The sequence below is a fragment of the Anopheles arabiensis genome, chromosome 3 (assembly GCF_016920715.1).
Source record: "Anopheles arabiensis isolate DONGOLA chromosome 3, AaraD3, whole genome shotgun sequence".
Classification (NCBI taxonomy): domain Eukaryota; kingdom Metazoa; phylum Arthropoda; class Insecta; order Diptera; family Culicidae; genus Anopheles; species Anopheles arabiensis.
The window spans coordinates 88210638-88225159 of record NC_053518.1 but is presented as its reverse complement, the minus strand read 5'-3'; the positions used below and the strand labels follow the sequence as shown (position 1 = coordinate 88225159).

At 45.2% G+C, this 14522-nt stretch overlaps 2 protein-coding genes, 1 long non-coding RNA gene and 2 other non-coding genes across 10 annotated transcripts; 2 read left to right on the top strand and 3 right to left on the bottom strand.

Moving 5' to 3' along the window:
* The first annotated feature begins 193 nt into the window (after positions 1-193).
* LOC120900988 (beta-glucuronidase) lies at positions 194-13339 on the top strand. Of its 6 annotated transcripts, none has more exons than XM_040308650.1 (10): positions 194-405; positions 10227-10335; positions 10462-10762; positions 10841-11007; positions 11081-11606; positions 11691-11863; positions 11947-12175; positions 12465-12641; positions 12713-12851; positions 12935-13339. In XM_040308650.1, exons 1-10 carry the CDS (start codon positions 285-287, stop codon positions 13123-13125), a joined length of 2133 nt encoding a protein of 710 aa, XP_040164584.1. In that variant the 5' UTR covers positions 194-284; the 3' UTR covers positions 13126-13339. The 6 variants fall into 6 exon arrangements, with proteins under 6 accessions (XP_040164584.1, XP_040164585.1, XP_040164583.1 ...); XM_040308651.1 differs by lacking the exon at positions 194-405 and adding an exon at positions 2092-2199; XM_040308649.1 differs by lacking the exon at positions 194-405 and adding an exon at positions 3938-4426.
* On the bottom strand, positions 1206-2532 carry LOC120900994. Its single transcript, XR_005739271.1, has 2 exons — positions 2264-2532; positions 1206-2190 (listed from the first exon to the last, which is right to left on the bottom strand). It is a non-coding gene; the product is annotated as an uncharacterized LOC120900994 (long non-coding RNA).
* Positions 12277-12358, bottom strand: Trnas-cga. The gene has a single exon. It is a non-coding gene; the product is annotated as a tRNA-Ser (tRNA).
* On the bottom strand, positions 13326-14049 carry LOC120900991 (zinc finger HIT domain-containing protein 3). The gene is made up of 3 exons (XM_040308659.1): positions 13913-14049; positions 13686-13855; positions 13326-13614 (listed from the first exon to the last, which is right to left on the bottom strand). The coding sequence occupies exons 1-3, from the start codon at positions 13981-13983 to the stop codon at positions 13391-13393; spliced, it is 465 nt and encodes a 154-aa protein (XP_040164593.1). The 5' UTR covers positions 13984-14049; the 3' UTR covers positions 13326-13390.
* Positions 14050-14345: 296 nt separating this feature from the next.
* Positions 14346-14418, top strand: Trnar-ccu. Its single transcript has one exon. It is a non-coding gene; the product is annotated as a tRNA-Arg (tRNA).
* Positions 14419-14522: the final 104 nt, after the last annotated feature.

The window sequence follows — 14522 nt, the reverse complement described above, 5'->3', positions numbered from 1 at the left end:
TACACCACTTTCGAGCGTTTCGTATAACAGCACACAAACGCTTTTCAAAGTCTGTCATACGCTTCCATCTAACCATCTGTTATACGAATAAGCTTCTGCAAAACTAACACACAAAGCTCTTGCTTTTGTGCTCAGCTGATTGTCAAAGCAGATGACAGACACACCCCTTCCATGAGCTCAATCGTAAACAATCGGCCACTGGTGGTGGATGTTTCTCGTTCAGCTAGCTCGCTAGTTATTACTCACACGTTTTATGAGTAGTTAGTGCGTTTTTTTGTTTCTTAATGTTATCAAACAATACCAAACTAGTGTCGACCGTATCTTCATCAGTATCGTTAAACAGCAACAGCATCCGATGGCGACTTGTGGATCGATTGCGCGCCAATCTGTTGGCCCTTCTTAGAGGTATGTAGGCCCAGCATTAGCATACACCTGATGACGTCATAGTTGAACACAGGTGCACCGGTAGACGTGAGAATTAACATGATCCACGTGCTTGATAGAGTTACCGCTCTGCTTGTGCGAGTAGCATAGCGGGTAGAATCAAAACACTCACTCTACGCTTGCAAAGTGGCAAAGACTCGATGGCGTGTATTCCTCGTCGTTGCTGATGTGCCGTTGCTCCTTATCTTTTGCCTCTCTTATCTATTGCACTCATCTTCTTATGTTAACGTGTTGAAATGAGACTGGGCTCTTATCAGCCCCTTTATATCGTGCGGTGTACCTTCAATGGATAAGTGTAGCAATCGTTCGCTTTGTGATGGTGTTCTACCATAGAGATCGTTTGCGTTAACGGCAGCATTCTCTGTTGCCTTACGCATCATGCTATCAAGCAGTAGTATAACATTCAGCGTTATTTGTACATGCTCAGCATTGTATTATTAGTGCCATTTTCTCGCTGGATTCGAATCGGAATTGTTTTACTCTAGCAACCGACATTGATATTGTGTGCGAAATGGCAGTCCAAACACAATCTATTTTATTCGTAAATATAATTAATTTTAAACTTTTTACTTTTTTGCTATATTTTTCCTCCAAATTCTTTTCGTTTTTTTTTTTTATATTCCGTTTTGTTTTAAATACGAAACTCGATGCAAATGGGGAAAGTGGTAAAAAAATCCGCGAAAAATAAAGCCCAGTCTTCTAACTGTACTCTATAATATCGAGAAAAATATGTAAAAATTCCACAAAATTCCACAAACAAATAACTATAAAACAACATTATTTATTTTTTAATCATTCACACAATTTTTGGGTAAAAAGAGATAGTCATTCGTGATCTAAAATACTATAAACTGCTATCACAACAATTTTAAATTTAAATTACACAAACTCCTGGAACATATCACGTTAATAGAACCTTTTTTGCGTGTGAGAACAAAACCTACCACCGCTCGATATCTACCCTCGGGGGCTTCTACTGTATCATCAAACACACCACCTTCCTCCCCGCCGGTACGAAAAGCGACGAGACGATAATCGCAATAATGCGTGCGGGCCGCGTGCGGGTGCGATATGCGGATCGCGGATGGGTATGGTGGCAAAGCCTCACGAACTGGCCGAGGCCTTTGCATACAAGTAGCGTCTCCGGTCGGGCCGAGCACGCCAGTTCGAATTGTCGTCTCGAACTGATCAGTGGGCAGCGTCTCGGAGTCCGAACTGCTGGTAGCGTAAAGCGTGGTGGATTATTCCTACACACGCACAGCACAGAGTGGAGTGTGTAGTGGTCTGTCCTGTGAGTGTGGACTTGTCCGCAGGGAGGGGGCGGGTTAGAATTCATCATCGGTAATCGTCGTCGTCGGATGTTACTCCAAGATCGCGCGCATTAGACGTCCAGCAGCAAAGTGCAAACGAGACAAGTACACATACAAACATATCGGCAAGATCGCTGCTGATTAGCTTCAAGCATTTGTGGTTCATTCGCCTTTGGCGGTGGACGCCAAGTTGATACTTATCGCGAGGGCTGCTCTTCCCTTCCGCGTATCATTAACTCTGATGTCCGAGACAAATAGAGTAGTGTAAATTTGATAATTGTGATACGGTGGTTGTGAGCATAGTTTCAAATTCAAAACCGTTCCCGGGGTGCAGCTGATCTCATTGTGTTGAAGGTTCTGGGTAGAATTTCGAAGATGAGTCCCGCCAGTAATAGCTCGTCGCGGGCTGTGCGTGGAGGTCGTCGCACCGGTCAACCTAAAACAGGTAAATGAGTTATTACTATACTTCTTTTTATTGGCACATGAATTATTGGCTGTTTGATGCATACCAACTTCGCTTAAAGCAACAGTGATTCCAACGAATTGTGTGTTAATCGTTTTGAATTCCCCATGCTGCTGGTTTACGTCTCTGGGAACGTATCACGAGAACCTGTTCGATCGCTGCTGGTAATTAGTATTAAGTAATTAACAGTGTAAAGTGGAGAAGAATGTAAACAAAAACTCTGTGTAAAAACCCGTGAAAGGTCAAGCGAAGGAGAGCTTTGCATACGAATGTGATCGTCAAAACGAACGATGCAAAATTACCCAAAATAATTTTGTATCTCCTAATTGTTCTTGGAAACGAATGATATTCTATACTAATTATTATGATTATTGTGTGCGTGACGATACTTTATCGTGAGGACGATCATCAAGGATGGTTCTCCATTTAAGCTCACATAGCTCAGAGCTTATCGTTAGAAAGCCCTCCGGATCGATCTCGTCACCAAAGCCATCTCTGATCATCGTGTCAATTAACGTTTCATTGGAAATGACCATCCTTCGCATGCTCACGGCGTTGTCGTCATCGTCATCTTGCTCTCCTTGATGCCCCTTGTGATAAATAACCTTCACAGTACACACGTTTCACCACACATTACTCAGAGGTTCTTGGTTGCTATTCTATGCTATATCCCTCCCGGGCTCTAATGTAACCAATTATGTCAACTCTGATCGCTTGATTGCATCTGTAAAGCTTGGAGCTTCAGTGGTGCCTCTCGGGTAATGGATATTGACACCGAATTAATTACATCCTGGCATTATCGCTTAACAAACATCATTAAGTACAACTCGAGCGACGTCCTCCTCTTCCTCACAGAACGGTACACACAAACGCGCTTCAAAATTCGGTCAACTCCAGTTTATCTCCAAATGGAAGCTCCTCTCCAGGTGGTACAGTTTATCAACGACGACGAGGTCAACGATTTCTTCATTGGGACCCGCGTCGTTGGGACCTCTCTACATGCGCGCGATTGTGAAGAATGGAATGTAGGTCAAACCATATGTAGAACGGAGCTGAAGCGCTTGTTGTGTCACAATAACACACCAGGACTACCGATAACGCTCCATCATAATGCATCCGCGACACGTTACGCTACCTTTACAAAAGTGAGCAAACATTTAAATTGCATTGCTCACCCCCTTTTTGGGGATTCGTAGCTCCTTCAACAGCTTATCTCGCTTTTGGTCTACAGAAAAAAAGCCTTATCCGAGGAGAGGACTTAGGCCTATCTAGAACAGAGATTATAGCTTTACATCGCTTTCCCGGGCTGGTGTGTGCGATGACACGGCTCGCTATCGATTGATCATTACCGTCCCTTATCGTTGCCGAGGCCAATCCATCAGGCAGGCAGCTCTGATCGACGGTCGTGGCGGTTGCGGCGGTCGGGACAACAGTCCCGCGAGGGGTTCGATAAGACCTCTAAAATCACACCAGCCACGCAATGGACCAAATGCACCAATCCCTGGGCCCGGTACGGTATGGCGCGCCGTTCATATCTCACGCTCGGGACTATCTTTGGCTCTTGACGAAGATAATAGCCCCAGCGTCGACCAGCGTGTGTGTGTGTGCGTGCGTGGTGTGGTTAACCAGGAGGGCAGCACAACACACCACAGCGAGAGACATCCTCCTCTCCATCGGAAATAATCAAAGCGACACCAAACTCAGTCACTCGTTGAAGCGCGGGTTCGCGGGTCGGGTTTGGTTGGATGAGATGTCCACACAGCGCTTTAATTCGATTGTCGTAATCGGAAGTGTCGGAACGTGTGTGGTGTAGGGTGTACTAGTTCAGGAGCAGCTACAGCATTGGGAAGCACGTGATTCAAAGTACACAGCAGCAAGTCAGTGCTCGGAGTGCATCGGGTTAAACCACGCAACAGGTTTGACGAAGAGGGTACGAGAGCATGCGAAGACCTATGTTTACCGACCGCCAATGTCGGTAACTTTTGCTGGCCAAGCGAACCCAACTGTGATTGAAGAGTGTTTGTGTTCCGGTCTACCATTGGCTGTGGCGTCGAGAAGCACCAGCACGCAATAATGGTGGCGCCATCTAGTGATGGGTCCCGCAAGCTACTGCTGCTCAGGGATGCAGACCGACGCAAGCGGCGGATAGAGAAGTTGCGCCGCATCCAGCACGATCATTGCATGCGGCTGATTGTGATAGCGTTAATAGGTAAGCGAGAAATTTTAATGTAAAAGTACATCATGAAACGTACGCCTTTCCCAAAACGGAGGTAGAGTTTGTGTATCTCGCACCATGTGAGGTTTGATAGTCGAAGGCGCCTAAACCAAAATTGATAAGAAACGTACATTGAGTTATCATCGAAGGGGCCAATTAAACGGTGGCCAGCTTGCTTGAGGGCGATATTGTGCCGAGTGAGCATTGAGTTATGATCAAGATGAAATAATTGGTTGAAATTTAGGTACATTCAGGTACGCTCGACATCAGACGCTTGTGCTAATGGCAAGTAACGATGAAATGCAAAAATAAAGAATAATTATAATAATATAGGTATAACACAGCATAGAATAGAATAAATATAGCCATAACATTAATATCGGTAAGCAGTGTACAGCAACACACTTTTTGGTCTTTTTTTACTAACATATAAGCTAACGCAATCCAAGCAATGCCAGAAGGTTTGATATTTTTTAATGAAATTAAGATGCAAAAATTGAATTATGATGCCACATTAAGCCGTCATAGGTCAGCATATGGTTGTTTATATTTTAAGCTAAGAACCGCTTAAGACGCGTCTAGCCTTCATATCGGATTACGGAACAACTGTGTGAAAGTTATCCACTAGCAGTCGTGTACATACAATACGACACCAAACGAGCAGGATGGCGAGCCTACGGTGTCGTGTTTATCTTCTGAAGAATCGGAAGCGGGAGGCAAGAACGGTCTGAAGTGCCGTACTCTCAGTAAGATGTGATGAGTTGACAGAGCTGGTTAAGAACTAAATCCTCAAAACTATTTAGTATATGAATCTTCAATCTACATTGTGGTCATTAAAATGTTTAACAAAGCATGTTAAAGTAGATTCGCCAAAGCCACATTTCGAATTTTTAGAATAAAAATAAAAATAAATAAAAATAAAAAAAACTAAAAATCTAGTATGTTTTAAATATTCAAACCTTTGAAAGCGGTCTAACACTGCCAGGAAATTAAATTCCGTAAAGTATCGCTTCTCCAAAAGGCATATAAGGACTTATTCGTTTTAGGTGAATAAAGGTTTCAACCGAAACTATCACGGCTGTAAAGGATTCTCGTCGAAATCTTTCGAATTGTGAATTAAGCGAGAACAAATAGCTTACCACCATCCTAATTTGTTTATATTCCGTTTTTGCTTCCTAACAGATATAATTGCCGAATAGAGTGGTGGTTTGATTCCAACCCATGATAGTGTGTATTTCAATTATTAATTTTTTATGATAACTTTTTTTAGTATTTGTTTCTAATGCATATTTCATTTCTTATTTCACCATTTAAGAGAACTACTAATTAACAGTTTTCATATTTTTGTATTTAAAAATTGAATAATACAGTCCTTCTTTAATAACGTGAAATAGCTCAGGGTTTAACTCAAGAGAACGTAACACGTATATAGTGCTGTCGAATCTCTCACACATCACTGGGAATCACTACAATATTGCTCTGTTGAAGACGCTTGTAAGGTTTCCTTTTGGCAGTTCCATATTTAAATTTCAAAACCAAAACGAAATGTTTCATTGAAAACTTCAATTCACCGACGATTACAATGCGATTAGAAGGCAATTAAAGGACTTTTGCGGATAAGCAGCGCAACACAAGTCAAGTTGTGCTAAATTTACAAGTCATACGCGATTTTCACCGGTACCGCGAAATTCTCGGTTCGTCTATTTCCAGCCTAACATCTACAAGCGCCTTAAGAATCCACTGAACAATATTAAATATTCTTATTTGACTGTCCCTTGGGACGTAGAATGCGATAGCATGTGTTGGATTTTGTTCCCTGGGAATCGCAACTGAACAGTTTTTCCACAAATTTTGTTTGAAACAAAACGATCGAATTTTATTTTCAAAAACAAGAGAACAAAAGCATGCCAGCGCAGCCACGGTTTGGTCGTGTCTTGCGCAGCGCGTAAAACCGTTACCCACCGATCGCTTCACGTGTGTGTATTGTTTGTTTCCACCGTATCAGTTGCGTCCAGCAACGGAGTAGGCATTAGTCGTCATTTTGTAGTCGTGCACGCCGGTCGCGCTGTCGATGTCGGGTGGGTGGTCTTGAGTGATTAGTGGCATGTGATAAATAGTTTCTCATTGAATAGAAAACAGTTAAGTGAAGGACGAGGAGAGGAGGAGACGAAAGATACAGTTTCAAGGAAGAGTGAAAATAATCGTTTGTGCCACAGGAAGCCCCACACACACACACGACGCAGTTCTTTACAGTGTCCATTGTACTAAAGCGTGCATGGGAGCGACAAGGACGCGAGGATCCTTTTGCAAAGCAACTTCACTAGGGCAAAAGGGGTGGTGGATGGCGGCAGCGGCGGTAATGTAGAGTTTAAAAAGCAACGGGATTCAAGCGTGCAAGGCTGTCCGCGGAGGGGAGAGAGTGTTACCCGCGACGCCGGCACAAGTTCAACTCAAAACCGTAGTCGGCCGCGGTCATCGTAAGGCTTCAGGGGCGCGCGCGCTGTCGCACCCATAGAGTTTGACCGGTGGATGCAAATTTTTCAACCGAAGAAAACACTGGCGATCAATCTTGCATTCGTTCCGTTTCTGTCCTCTTCGCGCCAGCAGAGCGGCGCCCGTGCACGTGTATCTCGCAATCACACAAGCACGTGCTGCAGGCGCTTTCTTAGTGGTGGTTTCGCGCAAAGTCGCGCCACTCTCCAGAACTCAGCTCGCACAAATGTGCGCCGGTCCCCGCGGAAAGAAGTCAGTAGAGTAATGCGATTACTTTCGTGCAGTCGTGGTGCTGGTGGTGGTGGTTCCGTGGACCGCGATAATGAAGCCGGCAACGCTAACGGTGGTAGTGAAAGTGAGAATGGTGAGCAGCCCGTGGCCGCAGGCACAGCAGACCGGCGAAGAAAACCGAGGCGCAAATTGATATACACAGGTGAATGCACACGTACGTTCAGAGGTACGCGGGAGAAACAGCTTTTGCCGGGTTGAGACACTGTTATGAGGGTGTAGAATCGCTAAAGAATTTTGCTATCTTTGTTCATAAAGTTACAATAGAAAGTTACAATTGAATTCGACCCAAAAGAGAGACAATAAGTCATAAATTCGGTTCAGCTAGAACACAATCTAATTGAGCCCAGCCACGTTTGGTTATCAGAAAGAGGCGTTCGAGTATGGCCAACAGCACAAAAACGTTGCAGCTGCTATCACCGAATTCCGAGCTACAGCCGGGTATAGCCAACAGGACGAGTTACATTGATTTTTACAGCAAGAAGAAGACACAGACACACATGTGTATTCTAATCTGGTTTTGCTGTGAAGCCAAAGCAATAAAAACTGCATTTCGTCATACATTATTTGAGAGTAGACTGAAGGGGATACGACGTGGAAACCTCTCTAAACAAACTCTTTTGTGCTTCCTGTGAAATGTTACCCCACCAATAATGCTCGTAAATGACACGATCGTACAAAAACCACGTGAAGCGTACAATTTCCCACCCATACGGATCGAGAGCTCGCTTTGTTTGGCCTATCGCGTGTCTTGGATTCTCTGGAAGCACATATCCATCTAAGCTGCATCTGAGATATGCTGATCTAAGCAACAAAAACTGATCGCTTTGCGCGTCACTCAACAGCGCAGCGCTCCTTATAGGTGTGTGTTGTGACCTTGTGTGGCGTGCTGTACCGAATTCGTTACGCAGCGGGCATTTGTTAGGTTATGATAGGGTGAGATTTGTTTACAAGAATACATCAGCCCTGCGGGGAGGAACATCCCTTTTTGCAGTGGGGGGGGGCAGCAGTGGTGTATCAGCTGCCAAACACACGTTCTCACGATGTGTTGATTGTATAGCCGTCGTTTACGTTCCCCAATAATAACACGCGATCCTTCAATTGCGCAAACGAAAGTGATCGGAACAGATATATGCACACGGCGCCAGTGCGCGCACCCCCATTTTTTAGGAGTTTGCTTCATTCTGTTTTGGTTTTTGGAGATATCGGTGAACGATTTGCCCCTGTTCCATTCCATATTTCCCTAGTCGATTGATTCGTCGTAGACCCTCTCCGGATTTGTGACTATAGTTGTAGCAAGAGACTTGTAAAACATGACCTTGGATACAATGTAACATGCCGATAAATATGTATAAACGCAATAAATGCCTGGACGGATGTGTTTCCTCTGTGGAATGATATCGGCTAACGCTAGTCCGATAGTCAGAAGAGGACTTCCTACGCAAGCATTTGGCCCCACCATATGCCCGCGATCTCAAGTGGGGACAGAGCACGCTTCAGGCTCAAGTGTTTTCCGTTAATATAAAAAAGCATTTGCATTTCAAAGGCATCTCCGGACAACACAAAATCACTGCTTATCAAACCATTCGCTCTTTAGGCCCTTGTTTAAATCAAGCAGTTCTGGGTTTGATAAGCATTTGCGTAATTAGAAGCACTTCTGCGAAGGATTTACGCCTATCTGTATTATAATTTATATACGTGTGTGTCTGGGTAATCATTTTTATACCCGGATTGCATGAAAGAATGCCATTTACCGGGCGCAACTTCGGAAAGGTTGGAATGGATGCGCCTCGAACCACCATGACCAACCTTAAAAATAAACAAAACTAGCGCTTCCCAACGAATGCCTCGAGAAGCCCCTGAAAGAACCCCCGACCACAACAAAAAAAAAAAAAAACTCCCGTAACTAGTAAATAAACATGAGTCTTGCATGAAATTCTAGCTGCCAAATATATTTTACACGTACACGTGACGCCGGAAGCCTCTGACGAAGCGAGAGGTGTAGTAGGTTAAGGTTTATTCGTTTGGCTAAAGGGAGTGCCCCAACTCTGTGTGGCGCTTGTCTCTACGTTAATCAAACGTGCGATAATGTACGGGTCTCTGTCAACCTTGCACAAACACATGTGATTCAACTATGTAGAATGATGTAATAGATGGTTTTAAGTTAAAGAAATCAATATGTCCTAAATATACTATTTAGAACAAGGGATGGGGATCAGAAAACAAATCATTCATGCAATTGGAACTTTGTAAAATCATTCACTATAGCCAGGGTTTTATCAGTCCAATAAATAACATGTTTATCACAATCGTCTCCTTTAATAGACAACACAGAACCAGCTGATGTGCTTGGAAGGATATTCAAAGAGATGATTGTTTTAAGCAAGTGGACAGTTGTTTGTTGACCTGGTACAACCCTGTAATTGGTTGAGTTCATTTTTATATGGTCACGTATGATGTTGCCGTTATATAAATTATATTATCATAAATAATGATTCAAGCAAACTAAAAGCAACTTACCACCCCCTCTCTCGGGAGTTATTCCTCGTCTTCAGAACATTTTAATTACCTTCGATCGTTTGAGTGTTGAGGTTGGTCACGAAAACTGCATTTAGCAAAACTATTAAACCAGTTGCCCATTCTGGGAACCTGCAACAGAGAGCGAAGATTAGTGATCTTTGCAATAACAGTAACAGGTCGTGCTGAACTCTAGAGTGTCTAAGAAACTTCCACATCAATCATCACACACTCGAGGAGCTGCTTAAAATCATCCAATGCAAGTCCCATGATCGCGCATTCTACCGAATCGAAAGTATACGATATTGGCATTGGTAATGAATTCGGTCTAAACGATTCTACGAGGAAAAGCCCTGGTTTTCAAGATCACGATCATCATTACAATAATCGTCGCGTCGTACCTCAGGCTAAACAACAACAAACTATCGCAGCGTAAAGCAATGAATAATTCTAAACACCTAACCCCGTTTTTCTTCTCTCTCTTGTCTCTTTCCAGTGGTGACGTTTGCGGTAATGGGCATGATCGGTTGCATGGTGAACGTCGTGTTTGGAGCAATGTACACCTCAGGCAATGAGTCCTCCACCGAGGGCCTTCTCTATCCGATGTAAGAGAGAGAGAGAGCGCGTCGAGAGGGCGTCGCATTCTAGTAGTGCCACAGCCTCTTCCATCTCTGAAATACTAATGACGTTGACACGATCATCGTTACTCTCATTTTCTACCCCCCCACAAGTGAATCGGAAACTCGCGAAATGAAGAAGCTGGACGGTATGTGGAACTTTGTGCGCTCGGAAAGCAACAACCCATCGCAAGGTATCCGGGAGAAGTGGTACACGGACGATCTGGCCCGGTTTCGCAAAACGATCCAGATGCCCGTGCCGAGCAGTTACAACGACGTCACGGAGGATGCGGGCCTGCGCGATCACGTCGGCACGGTGTGGTACGATCGCAAGTTCTTCGTCCCGAGGGCATGGTCCAAGGGTGATGATCGCGTTTTCCTGCGGTTCGGTTCTGTGCACTACTCTACAATTGTGGTATGTGTTTCCAGGAGCTAGTGTATAAGGAATCTGAAGCTCAAATTTTCAAACTAAATCCTTTCTTTTTTCCTGCAGTGGATCAATGGAGTTCAGGTGATGACCCACGAGTTTGGACATCTTCCGTTTGAGGCCGACGTGACGAAGGCGCTTAAATACGGCGCCGAGAACCGCATTACCGTGCTGTGTGACAATGTGCTGCTTCAGGTGACGGTTCCACAGGGCAAGGTCGACAATCAGGCGATGTAAGAGACTGAAGTTTGATGTTGGAAGACTAGAATAGATCATAAAACACTCATCTGTCGTCCCACTTCACAGTGACAACGGTGTGGAATTGGTCCAGTCGTACACGTTCGACTTCTTCAACTACGCAGGTATCCATCGGTCGGTTGTGCTGTACACGGTGCCGCGGGTCTACATCCGCGATGTAGTCATCCACACCAGCTACGAAGGAGATGAAGGCCGGGTGGACTACCAGGTCACGACCAGTACGAACGAAACCGACCATCTGCTGCTGAAGGTGAAGCTGTACGATCGCAACGGCACGCTCGTCAGCAAGGACGAATCGGAGGCGAAACTGCAGGGCACGGTAGTTGTGCCGCAGGTGCAGCTCTGGTGGCCATATCTGATGCATCCCGAGCCGGGCTATCTCTACACGATGGAGATCACTCTCGGGAAAGCACAATCAAACGATGCGCCTACCGATGAGAAGGAAGAGGATACGGTGCTGGATGTGTACCGGTTCAAGGTTGGCATCCGTACGCTCGAGTGGAACAACAGTTCGTTCCTAATCAACGGGAAGCCTATTTACTTCAGGGGATTTGGACGCCACGAAGATTCGGATGTGAGTATAGTGGAGTGCCTTCCGCACACACATAGCTTGGAGTATGTCTGAGTATGGTTCTTTACACTACCGCCATCATTACAGATACGTGGCAAGGGATTAGATTTAGCGCTTCTAACCAAAGATTTCAATCTGCTCAAATGGGTCGGTGCCAACGCGTACCGAACGTCCCACTATCCCTACTCGGAGGAAAGCATGCAGTTTGCCGACGAGCACGGTATCATGATCATCGACGAGTGTCCTAGCGTAGACACGGAGTAAGTTGGTTCAAAGGAGGGTTGTTTATCTAAAAAGGACATGCTCATCCTTACAGTTTGTATCTGTACCTCCTCTCGTACAGGAATTTTTCACAGATCCTGCTGGAAAAGCACAAATCCAGCATCGAGCAGCTTATCCATCGGGACCGTAACCATCCGAGCGTGGTGATGTGGTCGATCGCCAATGAACCTCGCACGGGCAAGATGGTCGCGAGTCCTTACTTCGAGGCCGTGGCGCAGTACACGAAAAAGCTGGACCCGACGCGTCCCATAACGGCCGCCATTGCCGTGAACGTAAATGATGATGTTGCGGTAAGTTGACAGTTTCGTAAAATGTCACCTTCCATTGGCTTATGTAGAAAGCGCGAATGGCAAAAATTACACGAAAACAAAGAAAAAAGATTTTCGGAATTCGCAGCCGGTAGGATTCGAACCTACGCTCCCAGAGGGAATCTGATTTCGAGTCAGACGCCTTAACCACTCGGCCACGACTGCTTCTTGGAAGGGCAAGGCCACAATGCGTTCATAAACCAGCGCCCTCTACGCATGTGCATCTTTTCACTTTCTTCTAATTCTATCTCTTTCTTGCGCACACAAACAGGCACAATACCTGGACATTGTCAGCTTCAACCGGTACAACGCGTGGTATGCCAACTCCGGGAAGCTCAACATGATCACCAACCGTGTCATCGAAGAGGCGGAAGCATGGAACAAAAAACACAATAAGCCGGTCTTGATGTCGGAGTATGGTGCCGATACGCAGGAAGGACTTCATACGGTACATAAAATTAAAAAAAAAAAACACTGTTATTTTTTAAACTACTACGAATTCAAAACTCACATTCACAGCTTCCTGCCTACATCTGGTCCGAGGACTACCAGACGCGTGTCTTCAGCCAGCACTTCAAGGCGTTCGATGCGCTGCGCAAGCAGAACTTCTTCATCGGCGAGTTTGTGTGGAACTTTGCCGACTTCAAAACGGCGCAAAGTAAGGCTAAAACTCGCTCAAACCCGGACGGAGACGGTTCCCTGCAGCTTAAACGGTCAATGTTTTCCCTTTCATCTTTACAGCGTACACACGTGTCGGGGGCAACAAGAAGGGCATTTTTACTCGCAACCGGCAACCGAAGGCGGCCGCGTATCTGCTGCGCCAGCGGTACCACGCGCTGGGCGAGCTGGGCAAGAGTCACCTGCCGGACGATCTGTTCCTGTACACGGCCCCCGAGAACAGCCAGCTATCACATGAGAAGACGGAACTGTAGAGAAAGAGAGAATGAGTGAGCGAGTGAGTGAGTGTGTAGCTGCCATTAACGCCAAACAACCCACTTACAATTGGTTTAGAGTTATGCACGAAACCCTGAAGTATTGGACAATCGTTTTGCGTTGTTCCGCTATTATTTCTCTAGCATCTAGCTGTTAAGTGTTACTACGGAACTATTTCTGGACTGATAATGCAATGAAATATTGTGGAATTTATTCAACTGAATGGGTTTTATTAAAATATCACATACACTTGTTCTCGATATGCTACCGCCGATGCTGAAGGTTGGTAAACACCAGATCGTCCAGCCTTTCCGGCTCGTCTTCCGCCGGCTCAACCAATCGAAGGCACTCGTCGGCAAACTCTACAAACAGTGGCTCCATCATGGCGACCTTGACCGCATTCATGCCATCCCGAGCGTTGTCCACTTCCGTCAGTAGCCGTCTTAGGTGAGGATTGTACAGCAGGTTCTTCAGATGCTCACTTTGGCCTACGATAAGGAAGTGTCGTTCGTTTACATGTACAAAAACGTATGATAAAAGCGATCCGCAAAACGCTTACCGAGCAGCTCTAGCTTTTCCGCTGGAACGGTGTCAACTGTGCTGAATAAAATGATTTTCTTTTGCTGCTGTCCTTCCGCAACACCACCCGGTTTGCTGGCATCTTCCGGTGGTGGTGGCGGTGGTTCGCATGGTTGTTCTTGGTGCTTTTTGTAACAGACTACCGAGCAGCTGCAAAAAAGGCATCGTTTACATCGAATGTTTTAGTATTGCTTTATCACTACTTACTAGAGCAAACGACAGGTCTTACAACGGTATTTATGCTCGCTCACTGCACAAATTTCACACAATCGCGACATTTTCTGCGGCCGCTTGCTCTGTTGCACGCGCGCGTGTTATTTTGTAAACAAATCGTGCTGACAGCTGCGAGTGACAGTTGATTTTAGCATGCCATAAACTCGCAGTTTCACGCAAAATCCGCCAGAGGGCCAGTATGGTACGAAATATCAAGAAAAAAAGAAAGAAATATATGGCACATATTTTTATCCACATGATCGTTAATGGTGCCATATGATGCAATGTGTAGGTGATTAAAAATTTAATTTTTCGACCAAAAAATTACGCTTACTTAATAAAGTATGAAGCCAACGCTTGATTGACAGTTTGTTGCGCGAAAATGACAGCCAGCTTAAAACGTTCTACTGGCGCCCTCTCAAACACCGCCCCAGTGGCCTAATGGACAAGGCACCGGCCTCCTAAGCCGGGGATTGTGGGTTCGAGTCCCATCTGGGGTAAACATCCAGCAATCTTTTTTCATTCCTACATGTACGGAGTGTAGTTCTTACATGTTCAACCAACATTTGTGTGACATTTTTGGAGAAAAAAAAAAAACAGTATT